We start from the raw sequence: 14,383 nt of genomic DNA, 5'->3' as shown, positions 1-14,383 counted from the left end.
TAGTATTCCCCTTGAAGTCCAGATGCCTGCAAAGCCAGTTATTGTGTGGAAATTCTGAAGCCTCTGCGAAAGTCCTATTCTTGGTTCTCTCTCCTTTTCATTTGAGATATTTGACAAGTCATATGCTTAATCTCTGCATTTCACTTTCCTTTCTGAGTATAATATATGATAATCAAATCTATTGTACTGTATCAACTTTGGAAGCAGAACTATTTAACCAGGAATCTTTAACATGTTTAACCATACAGGTTCTTGAAATCAGGAAAAGGTTCATGGGAACAATGTCTTGGTCAACAACTAACAATGAACTCAAAAGATCCTCTGTCAGTTTCAGCCCTAGGCTACTGTTAAAGAATCTGACACTTCAGATTTCACTAGTCTGAAAGCAGTTTCCATGTAAAACAATTCAAATAGTGTTAGTTCATGGGGGAAGGGAAGAAAACAGAGGGCAGGGGAAAGAAGAGAGAAAGATTCAGTCAGATTCTAGTCAACATAGCTTTCTCGAGTCAAAGTGTTTTTTATATGTGTGGAAGACGGTCTTGGATCTTCCAGTCCCTTAATCATTATTACCTGAGCCATTATTATGGCTAGCAGAAGGTAGCCATCTCCCATAAAATGCTGCCCAATTTCTAACTCACAGTGTCTCTTTGATCAATATTTTAGCTATTTGAAACCACTTAGCTCTGGTTTGTTGCACAACAGCAGATGAATGAGACAAACATTAAGAGTTTGAGGGTTGGAGGGAAGGTACTTGAGAGGGGCTGGAGTGAGGCAAAGGAGAAAAATATAATGCAATTGTATTTCAACTAAAAGTATATTTTTATAAAAGAATTTGAGAGTGATGATGGAAGCCAGAGTCATCTATTTCCTCAGGGGATACATGAAGCGAATGACTGCCATAGGCAGAACAAAACGTCTCTTTGAAAGCTTGCCCAATTGTTTTCCTTTCTCCAGCTAGAGGACAATCCCTGTGGATGGCTCTGGGAAGTGGTTCCATTTATTTGGCATCACAAGATTTCAAGGAACTTTCCAGAAACAACAAAGGAAACAAGAAGGGAAACAATGAGCAAGCACCAGTACTAAAGATGCCCGGCCACAAATTAATTTCTATTAGAGTTGGCCACTAAAAGTTTGACTGTTCAGTTTAGTAGTAATTCATGAAGCAAAAATGTGACCAGTATTTCCACCAACCGAGTGGTTTTAAAACTGAAATTAGATTCCTGATGGTATGTGTACTTGCCAGCCCAGAAAAAAATATATATAAGTTCTTCTGTAACAATGCCTTTATTCTTAACCTTGCTGACAGTTGCAGTAATGAAATAATGAATTACAACCAAAAACAGCCCCATTGGTCACTGGTTGAACCAAGACAATAGACAACCAAATATCTACAATATCTACCATCAATTTCTATATTTTATATCTCAAGAATTTTTTTCATTTCAGGATTGAACTTGTGTTGCTGAATCACTGTCTACTCTGTAGAAAATATTTAAATATAGAGAGGAATTTCAACAACTAAGCTGGTATGCACATTGTCTATTGTTAAAACATCAAAACAAGTACTCTTTTCATGTCCAAAGGCATTTGCTAATTTTCCTTTATCCATACTTTTAAAATTGTGTTTCATTTGTTCTTCCTCTTTCAAAATAGGAAAATGTTTGGTCTGTAGCAGAGAGGTATGTCTACTTAAAATGTAGTCTTTAAGAATTTGTGTTCTAAAAGAATCTCGGAGGGCCAAGATGGCGGCCCCGGGAGAACACCGTGTCTGAGAAGCAGGACAACACACTCCGTGCAGCGACCAGGAGACTGAACTCTGGGCCCTAAAACAACAGCGATCGTGTTTCCCAGGAGAGGGGAGGCTCTCACAGCATGGGAATCGGTCCGGTCCACTCTCGGCTGCCCAGCCAGAACCCGGAAGAGAACCCGGCTAACACGGGCTTTGGGTCTCCAGGCTGGTACCGCAAGCCTGCTTGTCCCGATCACTTTCCCAGGCTGATCGGTGGGCACATGGGTGCCTGAGACTGCGAGTCCCAGTCACAAGAAAACCCCACAGGGAAGGAAAGTTGCAAGACTGATCACGAGTCACCCAGTCTTTCCTTGGAAGGTCTCGCTGACCTCGGGTACCTGCCGCCATCACAATTGAGCTCCCTCCACGCACGGAGAGCAGTTGCGCGCCCAGCTCAAAATCCGTACTCCCTCTTCGGAGGAGGCAAAAGGCGGTGGGCAGAATCTGCCACAGACCACATTGTCTGTACCTCAACCCGAGATCGGGGCTGAGAAAACCCAATCCTTTCGGGCACTCCCCCAAACGCCGCCATAACCCTGCCACAGCTGAGCAGAAGGATAAAGAGGCGCACAGCGGCTTCACAGTGCCGGAACTCCAGTGCTGCTGGCTGCTCCTAGCAAACAAACTACAGCTCGGGATCTGGGACTGTGGTCATTCTACACGTCCTGAGATTCTCCTGGGTCCAGCGCAATAAGGTCTAGCAGCAAGTTCTATCACCGCGCCCCTCATCCCGATCCCTGGCTCAGGATCCAACTGAGAAGCCCCAACCCCTGCTGGCACTCCCCTGAGAGCACCTCCATAAGCTTGCCCTAGCAGAGGGGAAGGTCAGAGGGGAAGGACAGAGAGGCAGCCTGCCAAGGACACAGCACCCCCTCTCCAGCTCACCCAGCCTACAGATTGGGAAAGAATCTTCACTAACCCTTTATCTGACAGAGGACTAATATCCAGTATACACAAAGAACTAAAGAAGCTGAAAAGCAGCAAACCAAGTAATCCAATTAAAAAATGGGGAACAGAGCTAAACAAAGAATTCTCGACAGAGGAATATCGAATGGCAGAGAAACACTTAAAGAAATGCTCATCCTCATTAGCCATCAGGGAAATGCAAATCAAAATGACCCTGAGATATCACCTTACACCCATCAGAATGGCCAAGATGAAAAACTCAAGGGACAACACATGCTGGAGAGGTTGTGGAGAAAGGGGAACCCTCCTCCACTGCTGGTGGGAATGTAAACTGGTACAACCACTCTGGAAATCTATCTGGCGCTTTCTAAGACAATTAGGAATAGTGCTTCCTCAAGACCCAGCTATACCACTGCTAGGTACATACCCAAAGTTTGCTCAAGTACACAAAAGGGATATTTGCTCAACCATGTTTATAGCAGCTTTATTTGTAATAGCCAGAACCTGGAAACAACCCAGATGTCCATCAATGGAGGAATGGGTACAGAAATTGTGGTAATTTTACACAATGGAATACTACTCAGCAATCAAAAAGGAGGAAATCATGAAATTTGCAGGCAAATGGTGGGATCTAGAAAAGATCATCCTGAGTGAAATATCCCAGAAGGAGAAAGACAAACATGGTATATACTCACTTATATAGACCTATGAGATATGATAAACATAATGAAATCTGTACACCTAAAAAAGATAATCAAGAGAGCAGACATGGGGTAAGATGATCAATCCTCATTTAGAAAGACAGATGGGATGTGCATTGAACGTTTGACAGGAGTCTACTGAGCGCATTTGAAAGACTCTAACTAGCAGTGTTTTCAAAGCAAAGACTCATGACCAAACCTTTGGCAGAGTACTGGGAATCATAAGAAAGAAGGGGAGTTAGTCTGATGGGGAAAGGATAGAAGCTCCACAAGGACCAAATATATCTGGGCACAGGGTCTTTTCTGAAACTGACATTCAACCAAGGACCATGTATGGATATAACCTAGAATCTCTGCTCAGATGTAGCCTGTGGTAGCTCAGTAACCAATTGGTTTCCCATAGTGAGGGGAACAAGGACTATTTCTAACAGGAACTCAATGACTGGCTCTTTGGCCTCCCCACCCCCCAAGGGAGGAGCAGTCCTGTTAGGCCACAGAGGAGAGCTTTGCAGCCAGTCCTGAAGATACCTGATAAAACAGGATCAGATGAATGGGGAGGAGGTCCCCCTATCAGTGGACTTGGCATGGGGCACGGTGGAGATGAGGGAGGGAGGGAGAGACTGGGAGGGAATGAGGGATCGGGACACCGCTGGGATACAGAGTTAATAAAATGTAACTGATAAGAAAAAAATAAAATTAAAAAAATCAAAAACTTGCAAAATGAAAAAAAAAGAATTTGTGTTCATTCTTATTGTCCATTGTTCTATGGAATGAAATAAATAAAATTTAACAAAAATTAAAATACCTTAGCACATAATGCCAGTTCCAATTTGGGGAGGGAAAGTCTTCTTAATATCTCCTCCCTATTGCATCTTACACTATGCTTCACTTCCACCCATATGATCCTACTCATTTCTTAAATAACTGAATTTGAGTTTAGCCTGAGTAAAAGAATTATTTTTGACCAACTAGCCAGACCTCAGAATTGACCACCTTGAAGTCAAAGAAAGCCAAGTCTTCCCATTCCCTCCCAGTTTGGAAGAGAACTGGGTTAACTTTCTCAGCACTCAGTACAGTTCTGGCCAAAATATGCTGTTGAAGGTTGTGTGGAAACCTGGGAACAACTCAAGCACCATGTGTCAGCTCCAAAAATAGGCCAAGGCTCCAAGTTATGCTCAAGGAAGCCTCGTTGCTGCCAGCACACAAGCAAATTTATTAATACAGCCAAAGAAGTAAATGATAGCTTTGGAGTGAAATTCACCGGCGACAAACTCCAGCTTGTCTATCACCAAAATCACAGAAAGCACTGCCAGCTTACCATGTCTGTTCATTTCATTTACCAAAGTGCTATAAGTAGGGACCCTGCATACAATTACCCCTGCTTTCCATTCCCAACTAGTTGCTTACATAATTTCCATTCTTCCAATACACTTGAACTTTGTCTCAGCAAACAGTAAGACAAATTGCCTGAAATTGGGGTTCATTTCTTACTTTCTTTCCTCTCCCTCTGGTCAAGTTCCAGGGCCATCTGGTCTGGCTTTAGACACGCTTGTTGCTTTTAGAGAACAATCAGCATTTTCTTTCCATTGTTGTGCATAATCTAGAAATCTGAACAGTATGTCCCTAGACTGCTCTGCCAAAGCTTGCTTAGCAGAAAGAGCTTTGGGTTTCTCCTCTCTTACACTATAACCCCTGCTCCTTTCAGTACAAGGAAACAGATATTTGATTGGTTTCTTTTGTTTGTTTTAAGAGCTAGTTTGCACACACCAATGCCAGAAAGATATCACAGGCAGCACCTGTGAGGTGCTCTTCGATGGGCTTGTCCAGCTCTCACCCCCTCAGCACATTCTATTTGTCCTCACTGAGCAGGAGTTCTTAGGACTTCTTCTTGACCAGTACTACAGGACTCAGGTGGCACCACACATTCAGAAAAAGGTGATTTTGCTAAACATTTTGTTGGCAGTCATTTTTGCCATGCTGTCCCCTTTAGTACCAGCAATTTTTCTTAATACAATGTTTTTGTATATTTCTTTGTCAGCTGGGTGCCCCACAGGTCTCACTGGCATGAGACAGAGGGCAGGAAAGCCATTGTATTTCTGCAAGCACCTTCAATGAGTAGTTCCTGAGCTCTTACGTTTGATCTATCATGATATCAGATTAGAAGGGTATGAAGAGTTGAGACTGACACTACGGTTTCACTGTTGTTCTTCTAGCCTGTTCTCAATAGGGGCTTCTCACTGTAATTAGTTGTTGGTGATAACATTATAATGGTCAATCATGGTTGCCAAATTGATTACTTTGAGAACTGACTATGGAGTTGATTAGACCCTCCATTGGCTATGCCTGCATGGGCATCTCCATAGGTGATTAACTAAGGAAAGAACCACCCTGAATATAAGTGGCACTAACCCATATTCTGTGGTTTAAATGGAAATAACGGTGAAAAAGTAGAAATCTAGCAAACATAAACATCTTACTCCTCTCTCTTAGCCTCTCTTCTAGAACTCCCCTCTTCTGGACACCATGAGATGGTCTGCTTTGCTCTTTCCAGCATGATGAACTGAAGGAAATCATGAGGCAAAATAAATCTATTCTTCCTGTGAGTTGTTGATGTCAACTATTTTATCACAGTAATAAAAAATTAATACAGAGCTTTTTCAATTTTTCCTGTACTTTTAATTAGATTTTTAAAATCATTTTTATTTGTGTGTGTGTATATGTAGGTGTATGCCATGTATATGTGGTTGCTTTCAGAGGACAGAAAAGGGCACCAGATCCCCCTGGGGCAGAGTTACAGGCAGATATAAGCCAACCACCTTGGATGCTGGGAGCCAAATTCAAGTCTACTGCCAGAACAATGTATATACACTCTTAACTGCTGAGCCATCTCTCTAGCCTTTCCTATGCTTTTGTAACCAGGTCCCTACATTTAATTTCCTTATGCTTGAAAAACTTAAAATGATTTTTTTTTGTCCTGATCATGGCCCAGTACAAATACCTACCTAGAAGAAAAGAAGCCTGGGATAAATATGGATCAACCATGTAAGTCTTTATTTGGGTCTGTTGTTTTCAAACAGATTCAAGCTATGGTGTAGACTATAACTCTTTTTTTAAGATTCATGTATTATTTATACAGTATTCTTCCTGTATGGATGCATGCATGCCAAAAGAGGGTACCAGATCTTGTTACAGATGTTTATGAGCTGCCATATGGTTGATGGAAATTGAACTCAGGATCTTTGGAAGAACAGCCAGGGCTCTTAACCTCAGAGGCAGGCTATAATTCTTAAAGCAGGACGTTGATCACATCTTCAGCTGATTCCTTGTCATAACATCAGAGTAAGACTGGCATGTTACTAGTAAAGACAATGGACATTGCTGCCATCATGGAAAACCTCCTAAGCCCCAGCCAGGGATGTTGTCTCACATTGGTCTTCTGAAGACAGCATAAGATTTAACTCTTGATCGTGACATAAAACACCCTTGCCTCTCAGGACACTGAGCAGCCAAGGGATCCCTGTATTAAAACACGTTAGGAGACAGAACTAAACAGTTTGCTAAAGAATGGGCAGGCAGAGGCAGGGCAGGAACCAGGTTCCTGTAGCCTTTGGCATCCTAGGATCAAATCAGTACTTTGATATAGCAACTTTAACACAGACATGGCTCTGTGCAGCCTCAAGCAAGTCAAGTGACCTCTCTGTTGTCATCCATAGAAAAGGGGTGGGGTTAAGGAAAAGAGTTAGGGATGAATATGATGAAAATGCACTGCATGAAATTCTCAAAAAACATTAATCAAATTCTATTTATGAACAATGTGGAGTTGGGTTATAATGTTCCCTAAGTGCAGGGCCTGGCAGCTCCCACAGCTTAGGAGTAAAGGATCTTCTGTAACAGTGGTTCTCAAGCACTTGCAGAGGAACTTCAGAACAATTTCAATACTTCGGAGATTCATTCTTCAATGTTGGTGCAGAAAACATTGCCCTAGAGCTGGGTGCCTCAACGTCTAAAGAGATACCAGAATCCACGGGGGGTGGGGGGTTGATTATCTAGGTTTGTAGGATTTCAGGATTCTGCCCTCCTAACTGTTCTCCTGGTGCTAATGCTTCTGATGTGAGGACAGTGGTTTTGAGGATAAATATATGAAACTCCTTCCTAAATTTGAACTAAATTTAAAGCAGGTTTTCTAGCTTTGCCCCCCCCCCAGAATTACCAGAGCTGGCTTCTACAAGAGCAGATTGTTGGGCCCAATGCCAGAGTCTCTAAGCTTGCCCATCTCAGGTCTGGTGGGGAATTTGCAAGTTTCTTGGGAATTGCTAATGCTGCCTCCAGAGAGTGATCCTGGATCTCCAGGAGGAAAATCATCTGGGATGCTTTCATAATCCTATTGGCCTCCTACAGCTGCCTCCTGTCAGGCTAGTTGAATCAGAATCTCTAAGACAGGCCACTGAAAGGTACCTGGGTTTTAATTACAAATATCTATGCTGAGTATGCACTGTCCCTAGGCAAATGGTTAGCAATGGAAGGGTTAATTTTCTTCCCTAGAGACACTGAAAACTATCAGAGATATTGCTGATTAGGTCCAAGAAGTCTGAGGTCAGGGTGTGGGAATATTGTCACTACATAGTTAGTGGGTAAAATCCAAGACACTGTTAAATAGCATACAGTACAAAAAGAAAAGAACCACAACAAAAATTGCTTACCCCCAAATGCCTCTTGTTCCAAAGTTCAGAAACCTTTTCTCACAGGATGACTCTCAAACCTTAATCCCAAGACCTGCTGAGTTCAAAATCTATGTTTTTCTCAAGGTCCCCAGAGAATTTGAGAAAATTTGAGAAGCAGTACTTGAGGTTAGCGGTCCTCTATTTGAAGACCTTAAAATCCCTACAGGGCCTATAAAAATGCAAAATGCTGGGCTCTACCTCCAGAATCTTAAATTCAGGAAGTAGAGAGGCATGTGAGACATCACCTTTCTAGTAAGTTCCCAGAAGTGGAAGCAGCAGGTCTAGAAACTGACAAAAGTCAGCAGAAAGCTGTTTGCATTGAAGTCAGCTAAGATAAAGACTAAGGTCTAGGGCTAGGCCTAAGACCCGAGAGGCTACTGAATGCAGTGCTGTCTGTTTAGGTTTCAAACATGGAATACTGTTGTTTCCTTCCCTATGTATTGCATGACCAAAGACCAATTGTTCCTCTCCAAAGAGTTGGCTTCTGAGGTCTGCAACATTTTCTTACCCACACAGGTGGCTGGTCGACCACTCCAGGCCTTGTTGTCCATACATGTGACTGCCCGCTCTCCTTTCAGTGTGTACCCTGGTGAGCAATAGTACTCACAGCGAGAGTTAAAGTAGGCACCATCAACACACTTAAACCCTCCGTTCGCTGGCATGGCAAGGGTAGGACATCGCTTTTCTGAAAAGGAGAGGGACAGATATTCAGTACTTCTTAGTTTTTGTTCACAAGTGCAGAATGCAGACACTCTGAAAGCATGCAGTGGACAGTTTGCTACAATATACCATGTGGCATAAAACAATGGCTGCTTAGGTGCCACACAGAAGACATGATGTTTCATATCACAGTAGGCCACACCACTGTCTTAGACGAGATTTCCAAGAAACAAACCCTGAGATAAGGATTTGTGTGTTAAAACCTTTGGAAGCAAGTGTTGCCAGAGGAGAGCAAATGGGGGTAAGAAAATATGAAAAGAGGAGAAAGATGCACAAGGTGACAGCAAGGGGTGATGGCTAGCAGGGTCAGCTTCAGCTTGCTCCTTCAGAGGCGCCCTGGAGGGAAGAAGGTAGTTCCAATTCAGCCCCCACACCTGGAAACACCCTTTACTAGTCAATCCTTGGACAGACTACCCATGGAAGAATGTTTCCCCTGTCAGTTGGGCAGGTGGTTCACAGTTGTAATTCCAACATGCAGGAGGCAGAGGCAGGAATTCCTAGACTACAATAAACAAAAACAAACAAACAAATAAGAAGATGGTAGAGAAGCAGCAGGAGAAAAGAGTTTTCTGTAAGAGATTTCTTTTTTCTTTCTCTGAAGAAAGCTGAAAATCCCAAGTGTGGTTGTATCTGGTGACCCAGGCTTGCAATCCCAGCTTCTTAGAAGACTAAGGGAAGAAGATGTCAAGTCCAAAAACAGTATGGGCTACCAACTGAGTTTCCACCAGACTTTCAATTTGGTGAAACCCTGCCTCTAAACAAAAAAAAAAAAAAAAAAAAAAAGTTGTTTTTGTTTTTAAAGCTAGGGACACAGCAGATTTTCCCAGCATTTTCCAGGCCATGAGCTCATATCCCAGTTCTAGAAAACAAATAAAAGCAAAAACAGAAAAACAACCAGGACCTAGGAGCAGGTCACATGGAAACCTGGTGAAATATTGCTAAATGTATGCTACAAAGATCCAGTTATATCATCTACATATTCTGGACCACATGACTACAGTCCTGGGCCTCAGTTTTCCCAACCATATGCACAGTATATGGGCAGAACTTGAATGTATTTTAAAGACTTCAGCAATATTAGAAAATCAATAGGGGGTGGCAACTTTGCATAAGAAAGGCATCCAAAATGGGTTTCACCGATGCTGTAGTTTCTACAGTCTTAACTTGGAAAGACTTGTCTCAAAGGCAGTCTGTTGCCTCCAGAATTAGTCAGCAAGCAAGGAACTACATAAATCAGCTTTAACTCATTGCATTTGAAATGCCCCATCAACTTCTGTCCAGGTTCATTCCCTTTCACAGACTAAGCATCACTTCTGTGAATCTTCCTTGCATCCCTAAGTCCTACTTCTTGGAACACTCGTTTTCCGTGATTTTCTTTTTGTTTACCACCAGAAGTCCCCAGTTTAAGGTTCTTCTTGTACCTATCTCATGTCTTTTGCTTCAAACCCTAGAAGTGTCTTATTGGCTTTTAAATCACCAGCAACTCTTTGGAACCCTGGCTTTACTGAACAAATATCACCAGTGCTCTGGGGAATGTCTCTTATCTATTCTTTCTCCAAATAGTGCACCATACCCATCTTTGGAAAAGGAGCACACACACCCTCTGCTATGTCATAGAAATTGACTGGCTTAAGCTCACCACTTTGTGAAAGCTTCATCTTATAGCAAAACAGTTTTGTCCCTGAAGACTCACCACAGGTCTTATCTACTCACGTTTACAGATGACCTTATCCGACCAGCGTTTGTTTGACTGGCAGATGAGCTGGGAAGAGCCATGAAGCTCGTAGCCCTTCCTGCAGCGAATGTCACACCTGGTCCCCATGGACGTTTTGTAGTATCCACCTGGAGGGGCCCTGCAGTAAACATCCCCATACTTCACCTTGATGGGGGAGCACCATGGAGTGTCTACAGGCAGAAGCAAACAATGGAAAAATAAGAAATGACAGGTTTAGACAGTGCAGCCCTTTACTCTTGCACTCCCAGATTGGCTACAGTCCAGATTCTGAACCTCCAATTGTGCCCTATGCCCTTTAGATAAGAAGGTTATGACTGTGAGACTGAGTACTAGACATAAATAAATATGAATCCAAGTTCCCCTAATTAGTTGTGTGATGTGGGCAAACTACAGGCAAATGCTATAAGGAATAAAGACTGTATGTATATCCATCACCTATCACAGTGCTGAGCAAAAAATAAATATTCAATAAGCATTTGTTTCTTCTCATATTGCCCTTACTATGATATCCTAATCGATGCCATAGTGAATTCTTACCCTAGCCATGTATGTGTAACACAGAGTAGATTAACTGTGGTTTCCTCCCAGCTATATGCAAATTCTCTGTAAAGAAAACCACAGTACTCTTGTTTACTAATTTTAACTAAGCTTCGCAAATGTTCATGATAGAGTGTCATTTTGGCTTACACTCCTAAAACAATTACTCCCAGTAAAGAAAACCACCCCCCTTTTCAAATATCCTCAGTTATGCCCTATTTAGGTAAGAGTGATACCCTCCTCAGATGGAAAATTTGATTTTGGTCTCATAATAGCTATGTTGGCTATGTTTTGCAAACTTGAAACAAGATTCACCTGGAAAGACAGAACTTTCCATCAGATTGGTCTGTGGGCCAATATGCAGGAAATGCCCTAACGAGCATTTTCTTGAATAATGATTGATGTGGAATGGCCTAAATCTTGGGCATGGGTGGTGCCAACTCTGCACAGGTGATCCTGGATGTTATATATAAGAAAGCAAGCTGAGAAAGCTACAGAGAACAAGCCAGTTGGTCGAATTCCTGCAGAGTTTCTGCTTCAATTCCTGCCTCTAGGTTCCTGCCTTGAGTTTCTGCTTTGACTTCTCCTGCTAATGGAGTCAAACAAAGCTTTTCCCTGACAAGTTGCTTTGGTCAGTGTTTTTATCATGGCAACAGAGAAGCTGCCCAAAACATACCTGGGCTACAATTAATAAAGCAGAACTTCTCCTCTGTTTTGGGAAGGTACACTCAGACAACTATGCAAAGGAAGGACAAGCTACCTTCTTAGTGGAGAAGTTCCTCCAGCAGCCAGTTCATCAGTTCTGCACAATCTGGGGAGCAGTGACAAGCCTCCTCAAGTCTTTGGGTAGGAGTGAAGTTAATGCTTTGAACAAGAGCTACTTTCCCACCCTGCCTGGCTCTTCATTCCCCACCAGCACCTGTGCTGCCAGTCAATGGAGTAAGTTTGCCACCATGTGGACAGAAAGGAAGGAACACAGGCCTTGTTCCACTTTTCCCAAGAATTCTCTCCTAAGGATGTCCTTCTGACTGCTAGTAAGCCCTACTAAAGGATCCTGTCCAGATTTTGGCAATAGAACACCATTTTACTCTGAGGCTTTCAGGTTCTCTTTGGCTAATACTTTCATCATTTAATGGTTTTCACAAAGTTGATAGTGGATTGAAAATTTAAGACTCAAGTAATATTCCCTAGATGTCCTGGGTAGAGGTGATGAGGGCTTACTCTAGAGTTTATTCATTTGCACCATGCAGATTCAGATGTGCAGAGCCTTCATGGAACATTTCCTTTCTGAAAAACATTACACATGTAGTCTACAGGCACTATGTATAACTTATGATCTATATCAGTGTATGCTTTCATATATCACAAATTTACATGTCTGAATGCAGCATGCATTTTTCTTCCTTATTTGGACTCTTCAAGTTCTTCTATCAATGCTGACCACATATCCAAAAGCTGTGCTGTTGTCACCATGCAGAGGAGGAAAATATAATCTTGTATTCATTTATTTTCAAAAGGCATTTTATTTTTATTACTTTCCAAGGCAAATCTTTGGAACATATTTTGACAGTTTTAGGGGTCTTTGGTAATGGCAATGGGAGCGTGAGTGAGTGAGTGGTTTCAATTTAAAGTGTATATAAGCACAGTGGGTTAGTCAAAGTGAATTAACAAAAATGTTTAACACAGAGGCTTAGAGGAAGAACGATCTTGTTCTGTGGCAGTTAAGACAAGGTTTACCAAGTAGACATCCAAACTGATTAATCAGGAAAGCCTTTGCATCCCCCTGGGCCAGTATATGATAAGCACTGTAATTAAATGGAGTCCGTTGAGTAGGCAGCCTGGTGTGGCAGGCTAATGAGGAACTACTACTGCATTATGGATGTGAGCCAAAACACTGGTTCAAACTCAAGTGCAACATCTGTCAGCAGAGGTAGTGACACAGAATTCACTTCCTACTCTCTAGAACCATTGTTTCCCTCTTCTATAAACAGCAGAGGGAGTAATACTGTCTTGTCTCTATGCACCTTATCCCTCCCTCAATTAGTATGAATATACTATGGTATCCAGGTAAAACCATTCATCCTGAATTCCATCCCCAGCACTCAAGTACCTAAATAAATACAATTAAATCAATAAATAAGATGTCACATATTGGGAACTCAATGTATGCTATTTAATCTTTTCAATTTTTAAATTTGACTTAAATCAAATCAGTTACTGAGTATATACTCTGTGCCAGACACTGTGAGGAACTTAATATTCCATAGCTAAACTCACAGTTAGTCATGATTGACCTCTAACTTTTAAAATTAATGACACTTAAAAGCTGAGGTATAGCTATTGAATAGAGCATTTGTCTTGATGAAAAAGGCCTTAGGTTCAACCCTCATCATAACAGTAATAACAAGAAAAAAAAGTCTTAAGTCTCTATTGTAAAAATTCAAGGTGCACAGCATGTTTTGATATGTGTATCTATACATATAAGATGTATAGTGTTATGATTCCTACAGACAAGAGAAATGATTTATCATGAAAAGATTTATTCTCAGACATTCAGGGCAGGTTCTGGGATAGGCATATTTTCAGTCTCTTTGCATTACGTACATCTTAGGAATGTTTTTAAACTAGGGACTCAAAAAGAGTTTTTTACAACTTCCAGAAAGTCTTATGAAGCAGAGCATCTCCTTACCCCAAATATCTGTTTAGAAAGTTTGAGCTTGATTGGACTGCTTAATCCCCAACACAGTGAAGATAGATATTATTTGTTAAGTGAGTTTTTGCTGTCAAAAATCAAAGAAATGTGGAATCATGTCTGGACATAGGCACCAGTCATTGTTTAGAAAGATTTTCCACTCCTCTGGAAAACAGCTGAAGGGCAGTCTTTAAGCATTGGCTGATCGGAACTATTTCAATTCCCTGATAGCTCAGAAATGACACAACAGTCTAGGGTAGCACTTTCTTGCCAGAGATTGGATGCATTTCTTGAGACTAATGTCAAAATGAAATTTTACCAGCCTATTTTCTTCACAGGTTTCCTCTGCAGGAAGAAAAAGCAGTTTCAGACAAAAAGCATTTACCTTCATTTCTGCCCTGAGCATCCTGGGTTCAAGGAAGCAACAGCAGGAATATTGGTGGATATACTTACCTGAGCCAGTAAAGACGGTCCTTCATTGGGCTTTCTATACCTGCTGGGAACGGATACTGGGGAAAATTTGTACAGCTGGATTTCTTATCATTGAGTTAAAATTTATTCGAGCAACAACATAGTTTACTT

The 14,383-nt window shown here is 41.8% G+C and overlaps 1 protein-coding gene across 1 annotated transcript in view; it reads right to left on the bottom strand.

Moving 5' to 3' along the window:
* The window catches only part of Srpx (sushi repeat containing protein X-linked), a 74,008-nt gene that overhangs the window by 14,245 nt on the left and 45,380 nt on the right, over window positions 1–14,383 (bottom strand). The window contains exons 3-4 of the mRNA XM_055599562.1: window positions 10,551–10,742; window positions 8,626–8,802 (exon numbers count right to left, since the gene is read on the bottom strand). Coding sequence (XP_055455537.1) covers window positions 8,626–8,802; window positions 10,551–10,742 — 369 coding nt within the window. The remainder of the gene's footprint in view (window positions 1–8,625; window positions 8,803–10,550; window positions 10,743–14,383) is intronic.

The sequence above is a fragment of the Psammomys obesus genome, unplaced genomic scaffold, assembly GCF_907164565.1.
Source record: "Psammomys obesus unplaced genomic scaffold, mPsaObe1.curated_primary_1811, whole genome shotgun sequence".
Classification (NCBI taxonomy): Eukaryota; Metazoa; Chordata; class Mammalia; order Rodentia; family Muridae; genus Psammomys; species Psammomys obesus.
The sequence above is the reverse complement of the archived record's forward strand: the minus strand, read 5'-3'. Positions and strand labels throughout refer to the sequence as shown.